Source organism: Aspergillus pseudonomiae (genome assembly GCF_009193645.1).
Source record: "Aspergillus pseudonomiae strain CBS 119388 unplaced genomic scaffold BDV37scaffold_1, whole genome shotgun sequence".
NCBI lineage: Eukaryota > Fungi > Ascomycota > Eurotiomycetes > Eurotiales > Aspergillaceae > Aspergillus > Aspergillus pseudonomiae.
In genome coordinates this window covers 322,363-337,354 of record NW_022475993.1, presented here as the reverse complement: position 1 = coordinate 337,354, position 14,992 = coordinate 322,363, and the positions used below count along the sequence as shown (strand labels likewise).

The following is a 14,992-nucleotide window of genomic DNA, read 5'->3' as shown; positions in this document are numbered from 1 at the left end:
CGAAGCTGCCTATCACATAACCTCCCTGACCGAGCCTGGGCGGCATAAGCTTGATGAAGCTGTCGCTCCAGGTCCAGTATGATGTGCTGAAGGACATTTTTCGCTGCGTTACTAGGCACCTTAAGGAAGACACCGAAAACCTGGACACCATTCACACGTCGCCTTTTCTCTTTCTGCCTCCTTTTGCTCCTTTTCGTATGAAGAAAGGTCGTTAGTCGTTAGTGAGGCCCATGTGCATCGTATGCAAGCGAAAAAATCCCTCCAATGGCCCTCTCTCTGACTCGGAAACCCTAATGCTACAGTAGATCTGTATCATAGCACTCATGGACATGTGAGATCGTTAACAACTTATAACCATCCTAGACATTATGAAGACCTACACGACCAGTACTCCGCTGGTTTGATATCGAAGTGGGGGCCCGATTTGGAGAGGGGTTGCTTTTCGGTTTCTGCAAGCTGTGAGCGAGAACAGAAAGATACGTGGGATTTGTTCAGCATCGTCATTATTGACGATCTGTCCAGGGGTGGGATCCGTATAGTAAGGTTATTATTTCATTTTCGAAGAACGCCCTGTTTAGGGCTTCTAAATAGGGCTTTCCTGGAGCTTAAGTTGACGTTGTTTAACGCCGGTTCCGGAGTCTATTCTTGCTCCACTCTTGCCAATTGCCACCCATATTTTCTAGGTTCCAAGAACCCGTAACTCCCAATCTATGCTGTCATGTACATACTATTTTCGTTTACTCGCTTGGACCTGGAAACCCAACATTCTATATATTGAACCCACTTACAGGGAATGTTGCTGCGCGCAGAGGTCCCAAATGACGATCATCTGAAGGAACGATCCGACATTGTAGCAATTGGGTCTCACCCAGTGATATCCAAGAAAAAACATGGCACATGTATTTACATCCTCATCTGCTTATTTACACAATCTCCTTGTTCACAGCCACGTTTAGGGTGTAATAGGTCCCAGATTTCCAGCAATCTGACAGCAGTGTTCGTTTACGAGTCGCCCGACTGCTCTGATCCTAGAGCCATCCAAAAGGGCGTGATGAGTAGAGTCAATATACTGTACCCGCAATCCAGGGCAACGAGCTGTCCACCACTCCGTCGCCCCGGCCGCGGCGGATTCGGGCGTTATGACGCAGAGACATTCGCCATGATATTCAGGTGGCTGAATCGGTTCGCGCGCCAGTGGTGCAACCTTGTTGAAATGATCCAGGATCAGCTGCTTTTGGGTTTCTCCGAACAACGTCAAAGCGTAGTTGATCTCCTTTTCGCTCTCATTGTCGTGTACAGAGTTCGTGTAAGTTGCCGCGTCCAACAAGACGAGAGAAGCTGGGTATTCGCCGTGTCGGGCTCGCCACAACGAGGCCATCTCATACGCGATCAACCCACCAAGAGAGTAGCCCCCAAAAATCAACCCATGCCCTAGAGAAATCTGCTTCTCTACATGGTTGAGATAAAGCTCTGCCCATCGGGGTATTGTCTCGGGACCCTCCGATCGGCCAAAGAACGGATCATGAATGACCAAGACATCAAGGATATCGTCTAGGAACGGGACCAAGGGCGAAAAGATACTGCCCTGTCCCCAAAGTCCGTGAATCAGTACGATTGTGAGTCGGGAGTGTGATCGACGATGATGTTCAAAGTGCCAAGTGGGCTCGTCGGAGAGTCCTTCGGTGCTCCTTGTGGGGATTATGTCTCCTAGCGCAGCCGGGGTGGGCGAGTTTAGGAGATCAAAAACGTAGAGCCTGCACATCAGTCGACGGTTGATTCGGGATACCAGTCGCGCAGCCTGAAGAGAATGGCCACCGAGATCATAAAAGCTGTCGGTAATACCAACTTCCTCACCCAACACGCTGGTAAACTCCTCGCATAGGGCGCGCTCTACGTCGTTCCGCGGCAACATGCGTGCAGCCGATGATCTATTGGCCTTCACGATGTGTGCACTCTTTGTAAGCGCTCGGCGATCGACTTTGCCGTTATCATTGATGGGCATCTTGTCCAGCACCCGAATCACGGAGGGGACCATGTAGGATGGCAACTTCACCTTGAGCTTGTTGCGCAGCTGCTCTTCGACCCTTTGTTTCAGCCGCTGCTGGAGCGGCCGGTTGGTCAATGAGTGAAAGGCCCGGCCATGATGGTCGGTAGGGAAGCGAAACAAGACCCTGGCTCCGGCGATTCTAGGTGTATAGCGGTGGAACACGGCATCCAAGCCGCCACTCTGAGAGGCCTGCCGGGCCCAGCTGACTTCCACAGAAAAATTGGCGAGATGGGCCACTTCGTGAAGGTCGACAACCGAGAGCGACGAAGTACTCCTTGCTGCTTCGTGGCAAGACCTAACCCAGTCGTTGCCATCGAGCTTCTCGTCCGCTGCACTGTCTAGTGACTCTAGAACACATCGCTCAAAGATGGTTTTGCTGTACGGGATGTTGCTCACCGCTGCGACGGCGGTGATCGGAAGGGATTCCAAAAGTTGTAGGAGCGACTGACGGTCTAGCTGGTGCGACACAAAGTCGATCCACTGCCCCTCGTCGATCTGGTAGATGGGCTGCGACCGTTCCTTCTGGTGTTTTCTGTATATCACCGCCGCGTATCGATAACAGCTGAGCTCGTTGGTCGCCCTCATCCTCTTGGGTAGGATCTCGACGTGGTCTACAAGATCCGGCAGCTGAGTCTCCAATGCCGTGAAAAATGCGGGATCAATAAGTAGTTCCTCTTCCGCTCGTTCTATCGCTGTCATCTTCTGTCTGATCGCACCCGGCGTTGCTGTACTGGTGATATGTAGTGCTTGTGTCACTTGGAATTCTCGATAGAGAGCGTAGGACCGCACGTCGCCGAAGAACAGACGCTCGACGCTGTCCAAACGAAGGAGGTCCTCAATTGCCTTCAGTAGATACTCAGCAGTAGGAAAATACTGCGCCGTTGAATTGACCACGACTAGGTCAGGCGAGTTAAGCCTGTCAGTACGAGAGACGTCCGTGACCGTGCCGACTCGTACCTCGACCTTTCCGCGTAACGATGGTACCGATTGGGCCGCCTTGTTCGCGAACGTTGCCGCTTGTTCAGCAAGCTCAAGACCGACATAGCTTTGCAGAGATTTGGGTAGATTGAATAGGATCATTCCACTGCCTGTGCCCACTTCTAAGACGTTGCGGGGCTCACCACCGTCGAGGATAGCCGTCATAGTGTCATCCAGCCACTCTTCCATCTCATTTCTGTCGATTTCACTCCCATCGTACATGGATGTCCATCCAACAAAGTCTCTCCCTAGCTTACTAGGGTCTATGTTGTCGATGCCAGCATACGCGGTTACGTCAAAGTGCTCCCTCCACGTTTCAACCTGTCCTTGCTCACTGTTGCTGTCCACTGTCTCCCATTCAGAGAAGCCCTGACCGTCAGAGATGGTGATAAAGCTAACCAACTCCGGCTCCTGACCCTCCGCGTCGCGCACTACTGTCACAGCGTCATCGACGGACTCATAGGCAAGCAATGCATGTTCCACTTCTCCTAGCTCGATACGGTGTCCTCGTATCTTGACCTGGTAGTCCATGCGGCCAAAAAACTCGAGTTGGCCATCCATCGGCCGGTATCGCACATAATCTCCCGTTCGATAGGCCTTCACGGACACACCGTCGATTACCACGCGCACGAATCGATCGCGATCCCTCTCTGGATCGGTGTATCCTCTGGCTACACCGTCCCCAGTGACGATGAGCTCTCCTAAGACTCCGATGGGCACTAGACGCTGCTGCATATCCATGACATATGCGCCTGAATTGCTGACGGCCCGCCCAATGGGCACACCGTTTACACACCTTTCTTCCGGGAGTATACGGTATAATGTGCTAAGTACTGAATTCTCTGTAGGCCCATAGGAATTGTAAACCCCACCTTTGACCAATTGAAGTATCTTGGATGCATCCTGTGCGTCCAAGCGGTCTCCAGCTGTAAAAAGTACTCGAAGTGCTTGGATCGTGGTGGGAGAAGCAACGAGGCATTCCTTCAAGAAGGCCGGCGGGAAAACAGCAACTTCGACTCTCTCTCCCTTGAACAAGTCGCCCAGCCTGACTCCGTCTAAGGCAGTCATGTCATCGATGCAGATTATTGTTCCTCCGTTCAACAAAGGGGTGTAGATCTCCGACGTCGACGTGTCAAACGCGATATTGGTCATATGTGCCACTGGAACAGCTCCCCAAATTCGCGACAGTACGTCGGCTGCCCGTAGTATGCCGCGATGCTCAACCATAACTCCCTTAGGTTTACCTGTCGATCCTGATGTGAACATAACATAAGCTAGACTAGTAGCCGAAGGTGCCACAGAGGCCGCTGCCAGTCCATTGCAGGCCCGGTCAGCCTGAGACGAACGGTGGAGGATGTCGGCAATAGAGACGAACTCGACATCAGCTGCCTGAATAGCTGGAGCTGGCACATCTTGTCCGAGAAGAAGCAGCTTGTGGCCCGGGACGGCAGAGAGGATGGCCTCGATGCGCAACTTCGGAAGTCTGATATCCAGCGGCATATACGCAAGGTTCGCCTTCAGGATCCCCATGAACGCTACAATTGTCTGGCATGACCGTGGGGCAAGAACGCCAATAAGTGTTTCGGCAGGGATACCAGCCTGTGTAAGCCAGTTGGCGAGTCTCTCCGATCTTTCGTCTAGTTGGGCATAGGTCAGCTCGCCGGCAGAGTCTTTGACAGCCACGACGCTAGGAGAAGCGAGGGCCTGGCGCTGGAACGCCTCGACCACGCTAGAATCGCGCGCATACATTGTGCGCTTGATCTCAAGAAGACCCATCTCGCGCAGCATGGAGCTGCCATCGGTCAGGTGTAGAGAGGCGACCGGTGTCTGAGGCTCCTCAAGGCCTCGTTTGAGAACCTCGTAGAAGACTGCAACCATCCCGCTGATTGTTCGTTGATGGTAAAGTTCTGTCGCGAATAGAACAGTGCCACGGATGCACTCTGCTTCTTGGAACAGGTGAAACTCTAGGTCTAATCTCGAGCCCGACACGACGCTCAGCTGCTCCATCTCCAGGCTATCGAACGTGGATCGCCCTAGGTCCTTTTTAGAGTGCAAGGAGAATACTAGTTGAACAACAGGATTACGCGACCCGTCTCTAATATCTATCGGCAGCTCCGAAACGATCTTCTCGAATGGGACATCTTGGTTCGCATGTGCGTCCGCTGTCGTTCTGTGCATTTGGCGGACCAACTGTTCGAAAGATTGATCATCTTCGATCCGGATTCTAATGCATTGTAAATTGGAAAGGAAGTCAATCATGCCCTCTGGTCTTTGCCCGTTCCGGCTTTCCTTCAGGGTGCCCACAGTCGCATCGTCTACACCAGTAAGACGGTAGTGTGTTGTTCTAAACGCAGTGAGCAGAACAGTAAAAGGGGTCACTTCGTGTAGTTTGCAGAAGTCCTGTAGGTCTCTATATAGCGACCCACTGAGTTCAACCTGTTGCTTTTCCGCTGCTCCTGACGGTATAGTCTGTCGTGGCTTGTCGCAGAGAAATCTGGCTGGATGGCTTCCTTCTAGTTGTTTGACCCAGTATTCAACCTGCCGTTGGTGCTCCCCTGTCTGTCCTTGCTGCTTCTGCCATACGACAAAGTCCCGAGATTGGATAGGTAACGGTTCCGCTGGTGAGAGCAAATCCTGAATGCCCGAAGACATCTTTGGACTCGTGAACTCGGGGGGATAGTTCAAGGGGGAAGTTCCTATACTGGGTTTAGATGATGAAGAAGGGAGAGCCGAGGACTGGCAGGGGTAATTTTGCAGATGAATTTCATTCGTCGCTTCGCTCTTGAACATAGTACCCCGGCGCTATGCTTGATAAGAGACGCTGTAAGAAGAGTCCGTAGGCCTCTACTATGCCAACGGTATATGACTCCTAGAGGTTTCGGCTTCTCTCGGCGCACAACAATGAATTCGGTCTCCATCGGGTGCCGAATCGAAGTACCGAATATTGCATAAGCGCCGATACGGGCCTTATACGAGAGATATGGCGTGGTCTTGCGAGGTGCATCCATTTGAGTTCTACATAGAGTCAAGGCCAACCCTAGATTCTCTTCGCACGCCCCAATGTTTTTGTCCGAATTATATACTTTGGCTTGTTGACCCTCTATCATCTGCTCCGCTATGGGTGTTGTCGTTTGGAATTACACTGTCAGTCCAGGCTCTGCATGCCTACCATCTCCCAAAACAGCCCTCGTCTTGCCATAAGCTGTTTGGAGTTGCCAATCTCGACTATAGATCCTTCGCGCATCACGCAAATTATGTCGGCGTTCATGACTGTGCTCAAACGGTGGGCGACCATAATGGTAGTACGGTTCTTCTTGACTGCATCAATGGCCGCTTGTACGATAGCCTCCGACTCACTATCTAGTGCCGACGTGGCTTCATCTAGTAGTAAAAGCTTAGACTTGCGCAGGAATGCACGGGCGATAGTGATGCGTTGTTTCTGCCCGCCGCTGAGCATGCTGCCGCCGGTACCCACTATCGATGATAGCCCATCACTACACGTAAGATGTGGTTAGATCTTATCCACTTGGGGGCTTTGCACTTGGGGAATAGGATACTGACGGGAGGGAGTGAACAAAGTCAAGAATATTAGCTTGTCTGCACGCGGCCAGAATGTCATCGTCGCTGACTTGTCCTACTAAACCCACCGCAATATTTTCTCTCATGGTACCAGAGAAAACAACGGGTTCCTGGCTGATTAGTGAAATTGTCGATCGATAAGTTTTTAAATCCAGGCTACGTATATCATGTCCATCAACGAGGATCTGCCCCTGATGGAATGGGTAGAATCGTGCGAGAAGAGAGAGGCATGTGCTTTTCCCACTCCCACTTTGGCCTACCAAAGCTAGCGTCTGCCCGGGCTCAACAGTAATCGTGAAGTTGTCCAAAGCACATTTGTCTGGCCTGGAGGGATACGAAAAAGACACGTTCTTAAAGGCCACTTGACAAGGTTCAAGGCCGTGAAGAAGCTCGTGTTCGGTTCTCTTGTGTTCCAATATACCAGACTCCGCAGGCCGCCACTGCACTTCATTCCCGGGGTCATTGAGTTCCACTATATACTGAAGGTCCTGGGCCGCATGCATCGCCTTACCGGCATCGGGTGCAAAGGTAAATATTGAACCGGCAATCTGAGAGCCCGATATGAGACAGACAAAACATACATAGACCTGAAAATCAGAGTATTCGCGGTTGGCAATCAGTGTTCCACCGTACCAGAAGGCAAGGGCCGCGCATAGATACACAACGGATTGCGACGCAGCATAGAGTCCTGAGGCAATCAGTATGGACTGGAGAGACTTCGCTGCTCTCTTTGCTAGAAATCCGTCATAAAGCATAAGAGCCTGCTCCTCAAGACCTAATGAAGCGACAGTTCGCATAGAGCGCACTATTTGTCCTGCGTATGCGGCCGAGTCCACTCCACTTTGCCTAATTCGAGCATCGAATGCTGCAAGCACCTGGAGGCGCAACCAACCGCAAGCAACAACAACAGGTATCGTTGCTGTACAAACAAGAGCCAGCTTCCAGCCGATGGCCAATGAGACTACTATACCACCGACAATGGTGGAAATGAAGGTCAATATGCCTCCCAGGACCGGGCCCCCCATACCAGCAAGATCGTCGGTACTTTTTGAGAGCACGCTCGAAAGCGCACTTGGTGAGTTTTTGGATTGATCGAAGAAGGCCATGTTCTGTACTGTTATACGATGGCAACAGATCTCGCGAACCCGCTGGGACAGCTTTTGCGTTGCGTACGACAGAGTAATTCCGAGCCCCAGCCAGAGTATGAATCCCGCCCCCGCAAGGGCGACATAGAGACCGGTCCACAGATTAACGCCATGTCTCAGCTGACTGTACTGCGCTTGAGGTAGCCCAGTGATTGTTAGTAGCTTTGCAAAGAATATGGATTGGCTGGAATCAATCAGTCAACGCCTGCTTAAGGGCAAAAAATATGGAGGTATGAAAAGGTACGCACACTGGGATTTCCAACCCTGCAAGTATTGCACACGCAAGACCAATTAGCAGAAGTTTCCAGTCGGGTCTACTCATAAAGAAAATGAATGATAATGCCCCTCTAGCGCTTGGGTTGTAAGAAGTGTCATTGGGCGCCTCCACAACACGGGCAGTAACAGATGCGCCATTCTTTTCATCATCCGAATTGGAACCATGATCCAGACTATCATTCAGCATGATAATACCCTCATCACACGTGTGTAATGAACTTGATGCATCTTGTCCATTTTCTTTGATCTGTTGCTTCTCGATCAAGTCAGCATATAACCCATTTCGGGCCATCAGCTCGACGTGAGTCCCTTGGTCTACAACTTTGCCCTGAGCGAGTACAACAATTGAGTCAGCATTCTTAATGGTGGATAATCTGTGAGCAATAACAACGGTTGTACGTTGCTCTGCTGCGGCGTCAATAGCTGCTTGTACAGCTTTCTCAGACGATGTGTCCAAGGCGGAGGTTGCTTCATCCAGAAGAAGAATTTTTGGGTCTCGAACAAGAGCACGGGCAATGGCAATCCTCTGTCGTTGCCCCCCTGAGAGCTGGAGCCCCTTTTCGCCTACTCGGGTCTGGTAGCCTTCAGGTAATGCCATGATAAAGTCATGCGCATACGCTTTCTTCGCAGCGTCGACGACTTTCTCAAGCCGCGCGCTTTCCGAGGCTGCATCATTCACATTGGAGCAACTGTAATATATATTGTCAAGTATGGAAACGTCGAGGAGGATCGGATCCTGATCAACTAGGCCTATCTGCTGCCGGAGCCAGCGCAGGTTGAAGGCTTGGATATCTTGCCCGTCGATAGCTGTAATTCAATTAACAATTTGTAAGCCTCGTAGATGCACTTTTACACTTACTAATTGCCCCATGTGTTGGCTCATAGAACCTTTCGATGAGACCAATAATGCTACTTTTACCTCCCCCAGAAGGTCCAACTATGGCCGTCTTCTTGTCCGCGGCGAATTTCAAAGTGACGCGGTCCAACACTTTGGCCTGACTTCTCGATGGATAGACAAGATCCACCTGATCGAACAGGATGTCACCCACAACATTAGTTAACTTGTCACCGTCTGCGACCAAAGGATCTTGTGGAGACCTTCTAGCAATAGTCTCCAGTAGTGACCCAGTAATAGCGACCCCAGAAGTCAGCGCTTGCAAGGATGGTGCGATTCTAATGATGGCGAACACGCCGATTGTTACAGCCAGTGTAGTTGTTGTGATATCAGTCACAGACATCTCGCCTTTAACCAGGAAGATTGAACCTGCCCAGAATGAGAGCGCATAGATAAGGCATGGCATGGCGTTCATTGATGCCACGAGACCCGCTACCATGTTCTGAGCTTTTCTTTCTGCTCGTGCGGCTTGACCTAAGCTTAGAGAATAGCGTTGTCGCACGAAATTCTGCATCCCAAAGGCCGCTACCTGTCTGATAGCACCGAAGGCTTCTTCGGGGATACCAGCTGCGTAACTGTACTTTTCCCGGGATTGCTTTTGATGCCTGACAGTATATGCACCACCGACGGAAAACATCAGGAGCATTGCGATGAAAAATGGAGTTAAAATCAGAGCAGTTTTCCAGTACATGACAAAGGCAATAATGAAAGCCGCGCAAAATGTGGCTATTGCGCTCAGCATGGTCGAAGCTTTACTTGTTATAGCTTCCTGGAGGATGCCCATGTCGGACATGATGCGGTTTGAGATCTCACCAAGACGCAGAACATCAAAAAAAGCCATATTCTGGCGTATGATAGCAGAAAGGTATGCGATTCGAAAGGCCCTCGTGATTCGCTCCCCGCTGTAATAGAATCCGACCGTGGCCAGGTACGTAAAGACGAAAAGGCCGATGCTAAGATACACATAGTATAGACTGAACGTCGAGATTTTCGACCGCAGCTCGGCAGCATCTACTGATCCCGTCGCAAAACCGTTGAAAACGCCCACGAGGAGGCCATATATAACCTGTGAGAGGACGCAGTGAGCGAGAGTGGTTGCTTGGGTGAGCAAACGAATGGCTCAGACGTACGGGAACTAGCGGGTTTAAGGCACCTGCAATAATCGCGCAAACTGAACTGAAGCAAAGGATAGTCCTGTCGAGCTTCGTTGCATAGGTAACTATTTTCAACCTTCCTCTATCGTCACTGCGGAGACCATTCAATTGCCTTTCGAGCACAGTCTGCATGTGCTCTTCCGAACTCATATCGACTTGCGATGAGGCCATGGCTACTCGTCCTATACCAATTGCTTTGGGATGGAAGCCAATAAGGCACAATCTTTGCCAGCAAGGGGTGTAGAGGTAGCTCGAAGCGCAATCTGGCACCTGACTGTAATTGCTGGTTCCGTGCTAGATGCCTTTACTAATCCAATGGCCGTAACTAATGTTAACATTGACAGAATTCATGCGTTGGTCACCGATATTATTCGATATAAACGCCGATTGTTTACGGACACCGAACGGACCGACCAACAAACTGAGGCTCGGTCAAGATATACTTGCATGCGTCATGCAACTCGTACAGTACCAAGTAACGCTCGATTCGAAGTGGGGGCTAGAAGATAACAATAGTTAGTTAGCAGACGTCTTATCTAAGATGATTGATGAATAAATAATTCTGTGTAGGTGGTGCTGAGGCCATATTTATACGGCCGCGGAATCAAAGCAATTGGAAAGACAGTGATCAGACACTAGGTCTATTTAGGCAGCTTCAACAAGTAGTTGGAACGTTACTTATTATATTTGTTATTGATTCTCCATCATATCTATACCTTTAGCTAAACTTCAGGAGCTCGAGAGACAAGGTACTGTGGGAAAATGTCTGTCGAATGTCCCAAGCCAAGCGTCTTTGCGTTCCCGCTCAAGCCTAAGGAATATGCGCCGGCGCCTTTGCCGTCTCTCGAAGAATGGAAGAAGCTATGGGCGGCGTGGGATCTCGTGACCACCAAGATGATCCCTGCCAGTGCCTTGATGGAGAGGCTGATTCCCCTCCGTAATCCCCTCCTGTTCTATCTGGGTCACATTCCAGCATTGTAAGTCTTGCTCGTCGTTCACCAAGATATATATCGTGAACTGACATAATCGGGTTTATCTACTAGTGAAGATATACACTTGACGCGGGCCACCGATGGCAATCCGACTGAGCCAGCTATTTTTCATGATTTCTTCCAAAGAGGCATAGATCCCGATGTGGATGACCCGACCAAATGTCATGATCACAGCCAACTGCCAGAGTCATGGCCTACACTTGAGGAGATCCTTGACTACCGGGAGAGAGTCAATAAAAGAATTACTGCGCTGTACAACGATCCCGACACAATGAGCAACCGAACCATCATGCGTGCACTCTGGATCGGGTTCGAGCATGAAGGTTAGTGAAAAGAAGACCCTATATGTCGTAGCTCTGAGCTTACAGTCCTATAGGACTCCATCTCGAAACCTTCTTGTACTTGACCGTACAAAGCCCATCTGTCTTGCCCCCACCTGGACCGACACCCGATTTTGAGGCAATGGCAAAGAAAGCCTTCTCTGAACGCGTGGAAAACCGATGGTTTGGGATTCCCAATCAGACATTTACAATTGGCTTCGATGATCCAGAGAGTGATGAAGGGCCGAACCGATTTTTTGCATGGGACAACGAACGCGAGCCCTACTCGGTCACAGTGCCAGAATTCGAAGCGCAGGCGCGCCCAGTGTGCAACGAGGAGTATGCCAGATATCTGTTCACTACTGGCAAGAGAACGGTTCCCATTACCTGGACTCAAAACCCGAGTGTATCGCGGACAGCATCTGGGAACGCGACCGTCAACCAACTAATGACCAACAGAGGCGATGATGGTTTCGCACAATTCATCGACAGTCAGGCCATCAAGACAGTATATGGTCCTGTGCCTTTGGCATTGGCGCTTGACTGGCCTCTCATGGCTTCATACAATGAGGTTGAAGGGTACGCCGAATGGGTCAAAGCGCGTATTCCTACTTTGCATGAGGTGCGAAGCATTCATGAGTATGTCGAGAAGCAGAAAGTGAAGCGCAATCCCCCTTGCGACGACAGTAGCCCAAGACTGCAACCTGATCCCGAGGAGATCTTTGTAGATTTGACTGGCTGTAATGCTGGCTTGCAGCATTTTCACCCCGTCGCCGTCACTCAAAATGGCAATCGGATCTCTGGCTTGGGGGATATGGGTGGGGCCTGGGAGTGGACTAGCTCGGTGTTTGCCCCGCAGCCCAATTTCAAGCCCATGGACATTTATCCTGGCTACAGTGGTACGTATATTGCTTATGGCTCTGTAGCATACAATCGCTAACGCATGGCAACTGCAGCGGACTTCATGCACGGGAAGCACAAGGCCGTCGTGGGTGGGTCCTGGGCCACCCACCCGCGGATTACAGGACGCAAGTGTTTGTGAGTTTTTGTTCCTTCAAGTACGGTGGCCAGCTAATTAACATAATCCTCTAGCTTAAACTGGTGGCAAATGAATTATCTCTATCCTTGGGTTGCTGTTCGTCTTGTGCGCGACACAGTAAAGGCTAGATGAACAGGGTGAAGACCGAGATTATACGATTAGCATGCCCTACTAGAGTGGTTTTGGATATGAACTAAGCACAATGCTTCCCCTCGCTTGATCAAATGTTCGTTCCAGCAGTTCTTGCTCGTAGCCTCTTTGGCGATTAACGCTGATTTGGGTGCCAAAAGTGCGTCTTTCTAGCATCTGTTGTGATCCTCTTAGAGCGTTGGTCTGTATGCATTCTATTGGCCGGTGCTGGTAGTGGCTGGTGGTGCGTAGCCCTAACATCTTTAGAGGCTAGCTAGACATGGGGCTTCCTCTGTAGTGCCAGGCGCCTTAAAGGCTTGGTCGAGTTTTCAGAGGTGTTGTCCGGTACGGTCACCGAAAAGGCTGCGACACAGCGCTATTATTTGCTTGCTTACTATCGGTCCGACATAGCTGATTGCTCTTGGCTTCCTTTTCAAGGCTGGGCCTAGTTGAATGCTTCGTATCGGTCCGTACGTGTGTTTTTCAAGGGGCAGTCTACTATCTCAGCCGGTGCCTGAAAGTGAATCCTGCAGTGCCCCCTGCTCCCATCCACACTTGGCACGTAGTTTTAGTCAGTTTCAACGAGAAAGCCATAGCCTATATCCCAGTCTACTTCAACATTCAAAGTGTTACCATCAATTCAAGAACAGTCAACTGCTCAGTTTCAACTGGATTATGTACAAATATGGCTATTCCACGACAGATCATCATCGTCGGCTCGGGTGTCTTTGGCCGTAAGTATGCCTTGAGGTAATCAGCTGAAGAGATGACTGACATGTGTAGTATCCACGGCGTACTACATGAGCCGAGACGCCACGTTTGCCAAAAGTAGTATCATCCTCCTGGATGCCTGGGACTTTGAGCCGGACTCCCAATCGACTTCCGTGCATAATCCTGGAGCAGCAAATGCAGACACATCGCGCATCATTCGTCGTGTCTATCCACAAGGCCCATACGCCGCGCTCGCAGATGAAGCTGTGCAGCGCTGGCATGCAGAGTGGGGCAGAGATGGCAGATATGTCGAGCAGAGACTATTATTTGCTGCAGAAGGCTCTTCTATTAGGTCTCCCCGACAGCGCGACGAGACCGTTAATTATATCAAGGATGCCTATGAAACTAGCTGTGAGATGACTCCTGGGGGTGCTGAGTCGTTGGAAATCTGGGATTCACTTGATAGGATACGTTCAGAGCTTCGGCCGTCTGGGAAGCCATCTGGAAACGTTCGTAACGCGCAAGACAAGCAGCAGGAAAGGTCATTGAGAGGGTTCATCTCGAACGACTGCGGCTGGGCCAATTCTGGGGCAGCCATGGAGTGGTTACGACAAGAAGTGGTTCGCATGGGTCGTGTCGAGCGTCGTGTCAGCGAAGTGCAGAATTTGCTTTATTCGAATGAGGGAACCCGAGTCAACGGGGTCCGACTTCGAGACGGGGCAGAAATTATAGCTGATCTGACGATTGTTGCCGCAGGCTGTCACTCCGCACGCATCCTGGGCGTGCCAGAAATGTGTAGTGTCGAGAGCGCAGTCGTTGCATACATCCAGCTCTCCGAGGCTGAAAGCAAAGAACTCAAGAAACGAAACTGGCCGTTGATGATAAACACCCATCGCGGAGTATTTTGCGTTGGACCAGATCACGACAACTGCTTAAAGTTGGGGCAGTGCTCAACCATGAGCAAAAAGGAAATCTTGAAAAGCGCTTCTCTCGCCGTTGGGCCGCAAACCCATTTCTCAGAACCCGTCCATCAGCCTGACTGGGAGAATCCCAAGGTTGGCTGGGGGTGCAATGTCATGCTATCTAGTCAAGGCGATGTTGTGGACCCCGAGAGCGCTTCGATCAACAAGACTTTGGCCGCTTTCCGTTTATTCCTCCTGGAGCTACTTGGGCCGGTAGATCTCGGAGGTTTTGACATTTTGGAATCAGATGACGGCCTACTCAACAATATCGCCGTCCGACCATTCGCTCGGGTGCATAAGTGTTGGTACAATGACACGCCGACATATGATTTCGTAGTTGATTATCATCCTTCGTATGATAGGAGTCTATTTGTCGCCTCGGGAGGCTGTGATCACGCGTTCAAATTTCTACCGGTTTTGGGGGAAAAGGTGACGTCCATACTCCTTCACCATCTGGGCGTGTCTAGCTCTTCCACACCAGTAGATTCTTCGATAGAAGAGTTGTGCAAACTTTGGAAATTTCCGGCGCATCTCGTGCACTAAAACCTTATCGGGTGCTCACAGAACGTGGATATGAATCTCCATCACCTGAATTCGAGATAGAGTCTAAAGTTCAATTCGTTTATTCATATCAATGTTGGTTGCTGTAAACGTTTCATTTCTTAGCAAGACGCCATCTAGACCACGTTACGTGATAGCTTGACCATTCGGCCAATGACGTTTCTACAACACTTTTTACGTGTGATTTCTCACTTGCCAAGGTCT

General features: G+C 50.5%; 4 protein-coding genes across 4 annotated transcripts; 2 read left to right on the top strand and 2 right to left on the bottom strand.

The window, feature by feature from the left end:
- Positions 1-952: 952 nt before the first annotated feature.
- On the bottom strand, positions 953-5,677 carry BDV37DRAFT_277514 (uncharacterized protein; the record flags this gene model as incomplete). The annotated part of the gene is made up of 1 exon (XM_032085786.1): positions 953-5,677. One exon carries the CDS (start codon positions 5,675-5,677, stop codon positions 953-955), a length of 4,725 nt encoding a protein of 1,574 aa, XP_031947181.1.
- A 233-nt stretch (positions 5,678-5,910) lies between these two features.
- On the bottom strand, positions 5,911-10,245 carry fmpD (ABC-type transporter fsqE; the record flags this gene model as incomplete). The annotated part of the gene is made up of 5 exons (XM_032088646.1): positions 5,911-6,519; positions 6,587-7,933; positions 7,998-8,832; positions 8,885-9,986; positions 10,051-10,245. 5 exons carry the CDS (start codon positions 10,243-10,245, stop codon positions 6,171-6,173), a joined length of 3,828 nt encoding a protein of 1,275 aa, XP_031947180.1. The 3' UTR covers positions 5,911-6,170.
- Positions 10,246-10,701: 456 nt separating this feature from the next.
- Positions 10,702-12,956, top strand: BDV37DRAFT_1122 (C-type lectin protein). Its single transcript, XM_032078395.1, has 5 exons — positions 10,702-11,051; positions 11,118-11,389; positions 11,443-12,285; positions 12,343-12,424; positions 12,479-12,956. The coding sequence occupies exons 1-5, from the start codon at positions 10,837-10,839 to the stop codon at positions 12,555-12,557; spliced, it is 1,491 nt and encodes a 496-aa protein (XP_031947179.1). The 5' UTR covers positions 10,702-10,836; the 3' UTR covers positions 12,558-12,956.
- On the top strand, positions 12,784-14,910 carry fmpA (fructosyl amino acid oxidase fsqB). Its single transcript, XM_032078776.1, has 2 exons — positions 12,784-13,288; positions 13,338-14,910. Exons 1-2 carry the CDS (start codon positions 13,240-13,242, stop codon positions 14,768-14,770), a joined length of 1,482 nt encoding a protein of 493 aa, XP_031947178.1. The 5' UTR covers positions 12,784-13,239; the 3' UTR covers positions 14,771-14,910.
- Positions 14,911-14,992: the final 82 nt, after the last annotated feature.

Excerpts from the sequence above, each read along its gene's own strand:
- BDV37DRAFT_1122 (XM_032078395.1), top strand. The coding sequence starts at position 10,837 with ATGTCTGTCGAATGTCCCAAGCCAAGCGTCTTTGCGTTCCCGCTCAAG. Across the intron at positions 11,390-11,442 it reads GATCGGGTTCGAGCATGAAG|GACTCCATCTCGAAACCTTC; the intron begins GTTAGTGAAAAG and ends ACAGTCCTATAG. Across the intron at positions 12,425-12,478 it reads ATTACAGGACGCAAGTGTTT|CTTAAACTGGTGGCAAATGA; the intron begins GTGAGTTTTTGT and ends ATAATCCTCTAG.
- fmpA (XM_032078776.1), top strand. The coding sequence starts at position 13,240 with ATGGCTATTCCACGACAGATCATCATCGTCGGCTCGGGTGTCTTTGGC. Across the intron at positions 13,289-13,337 it reads CGGCTCGGGTGTCTTTGGCC|TATCCACGGCGTACTACATG; the intron begins GTAAGTATGCCT and ends TGACATGTGTAG.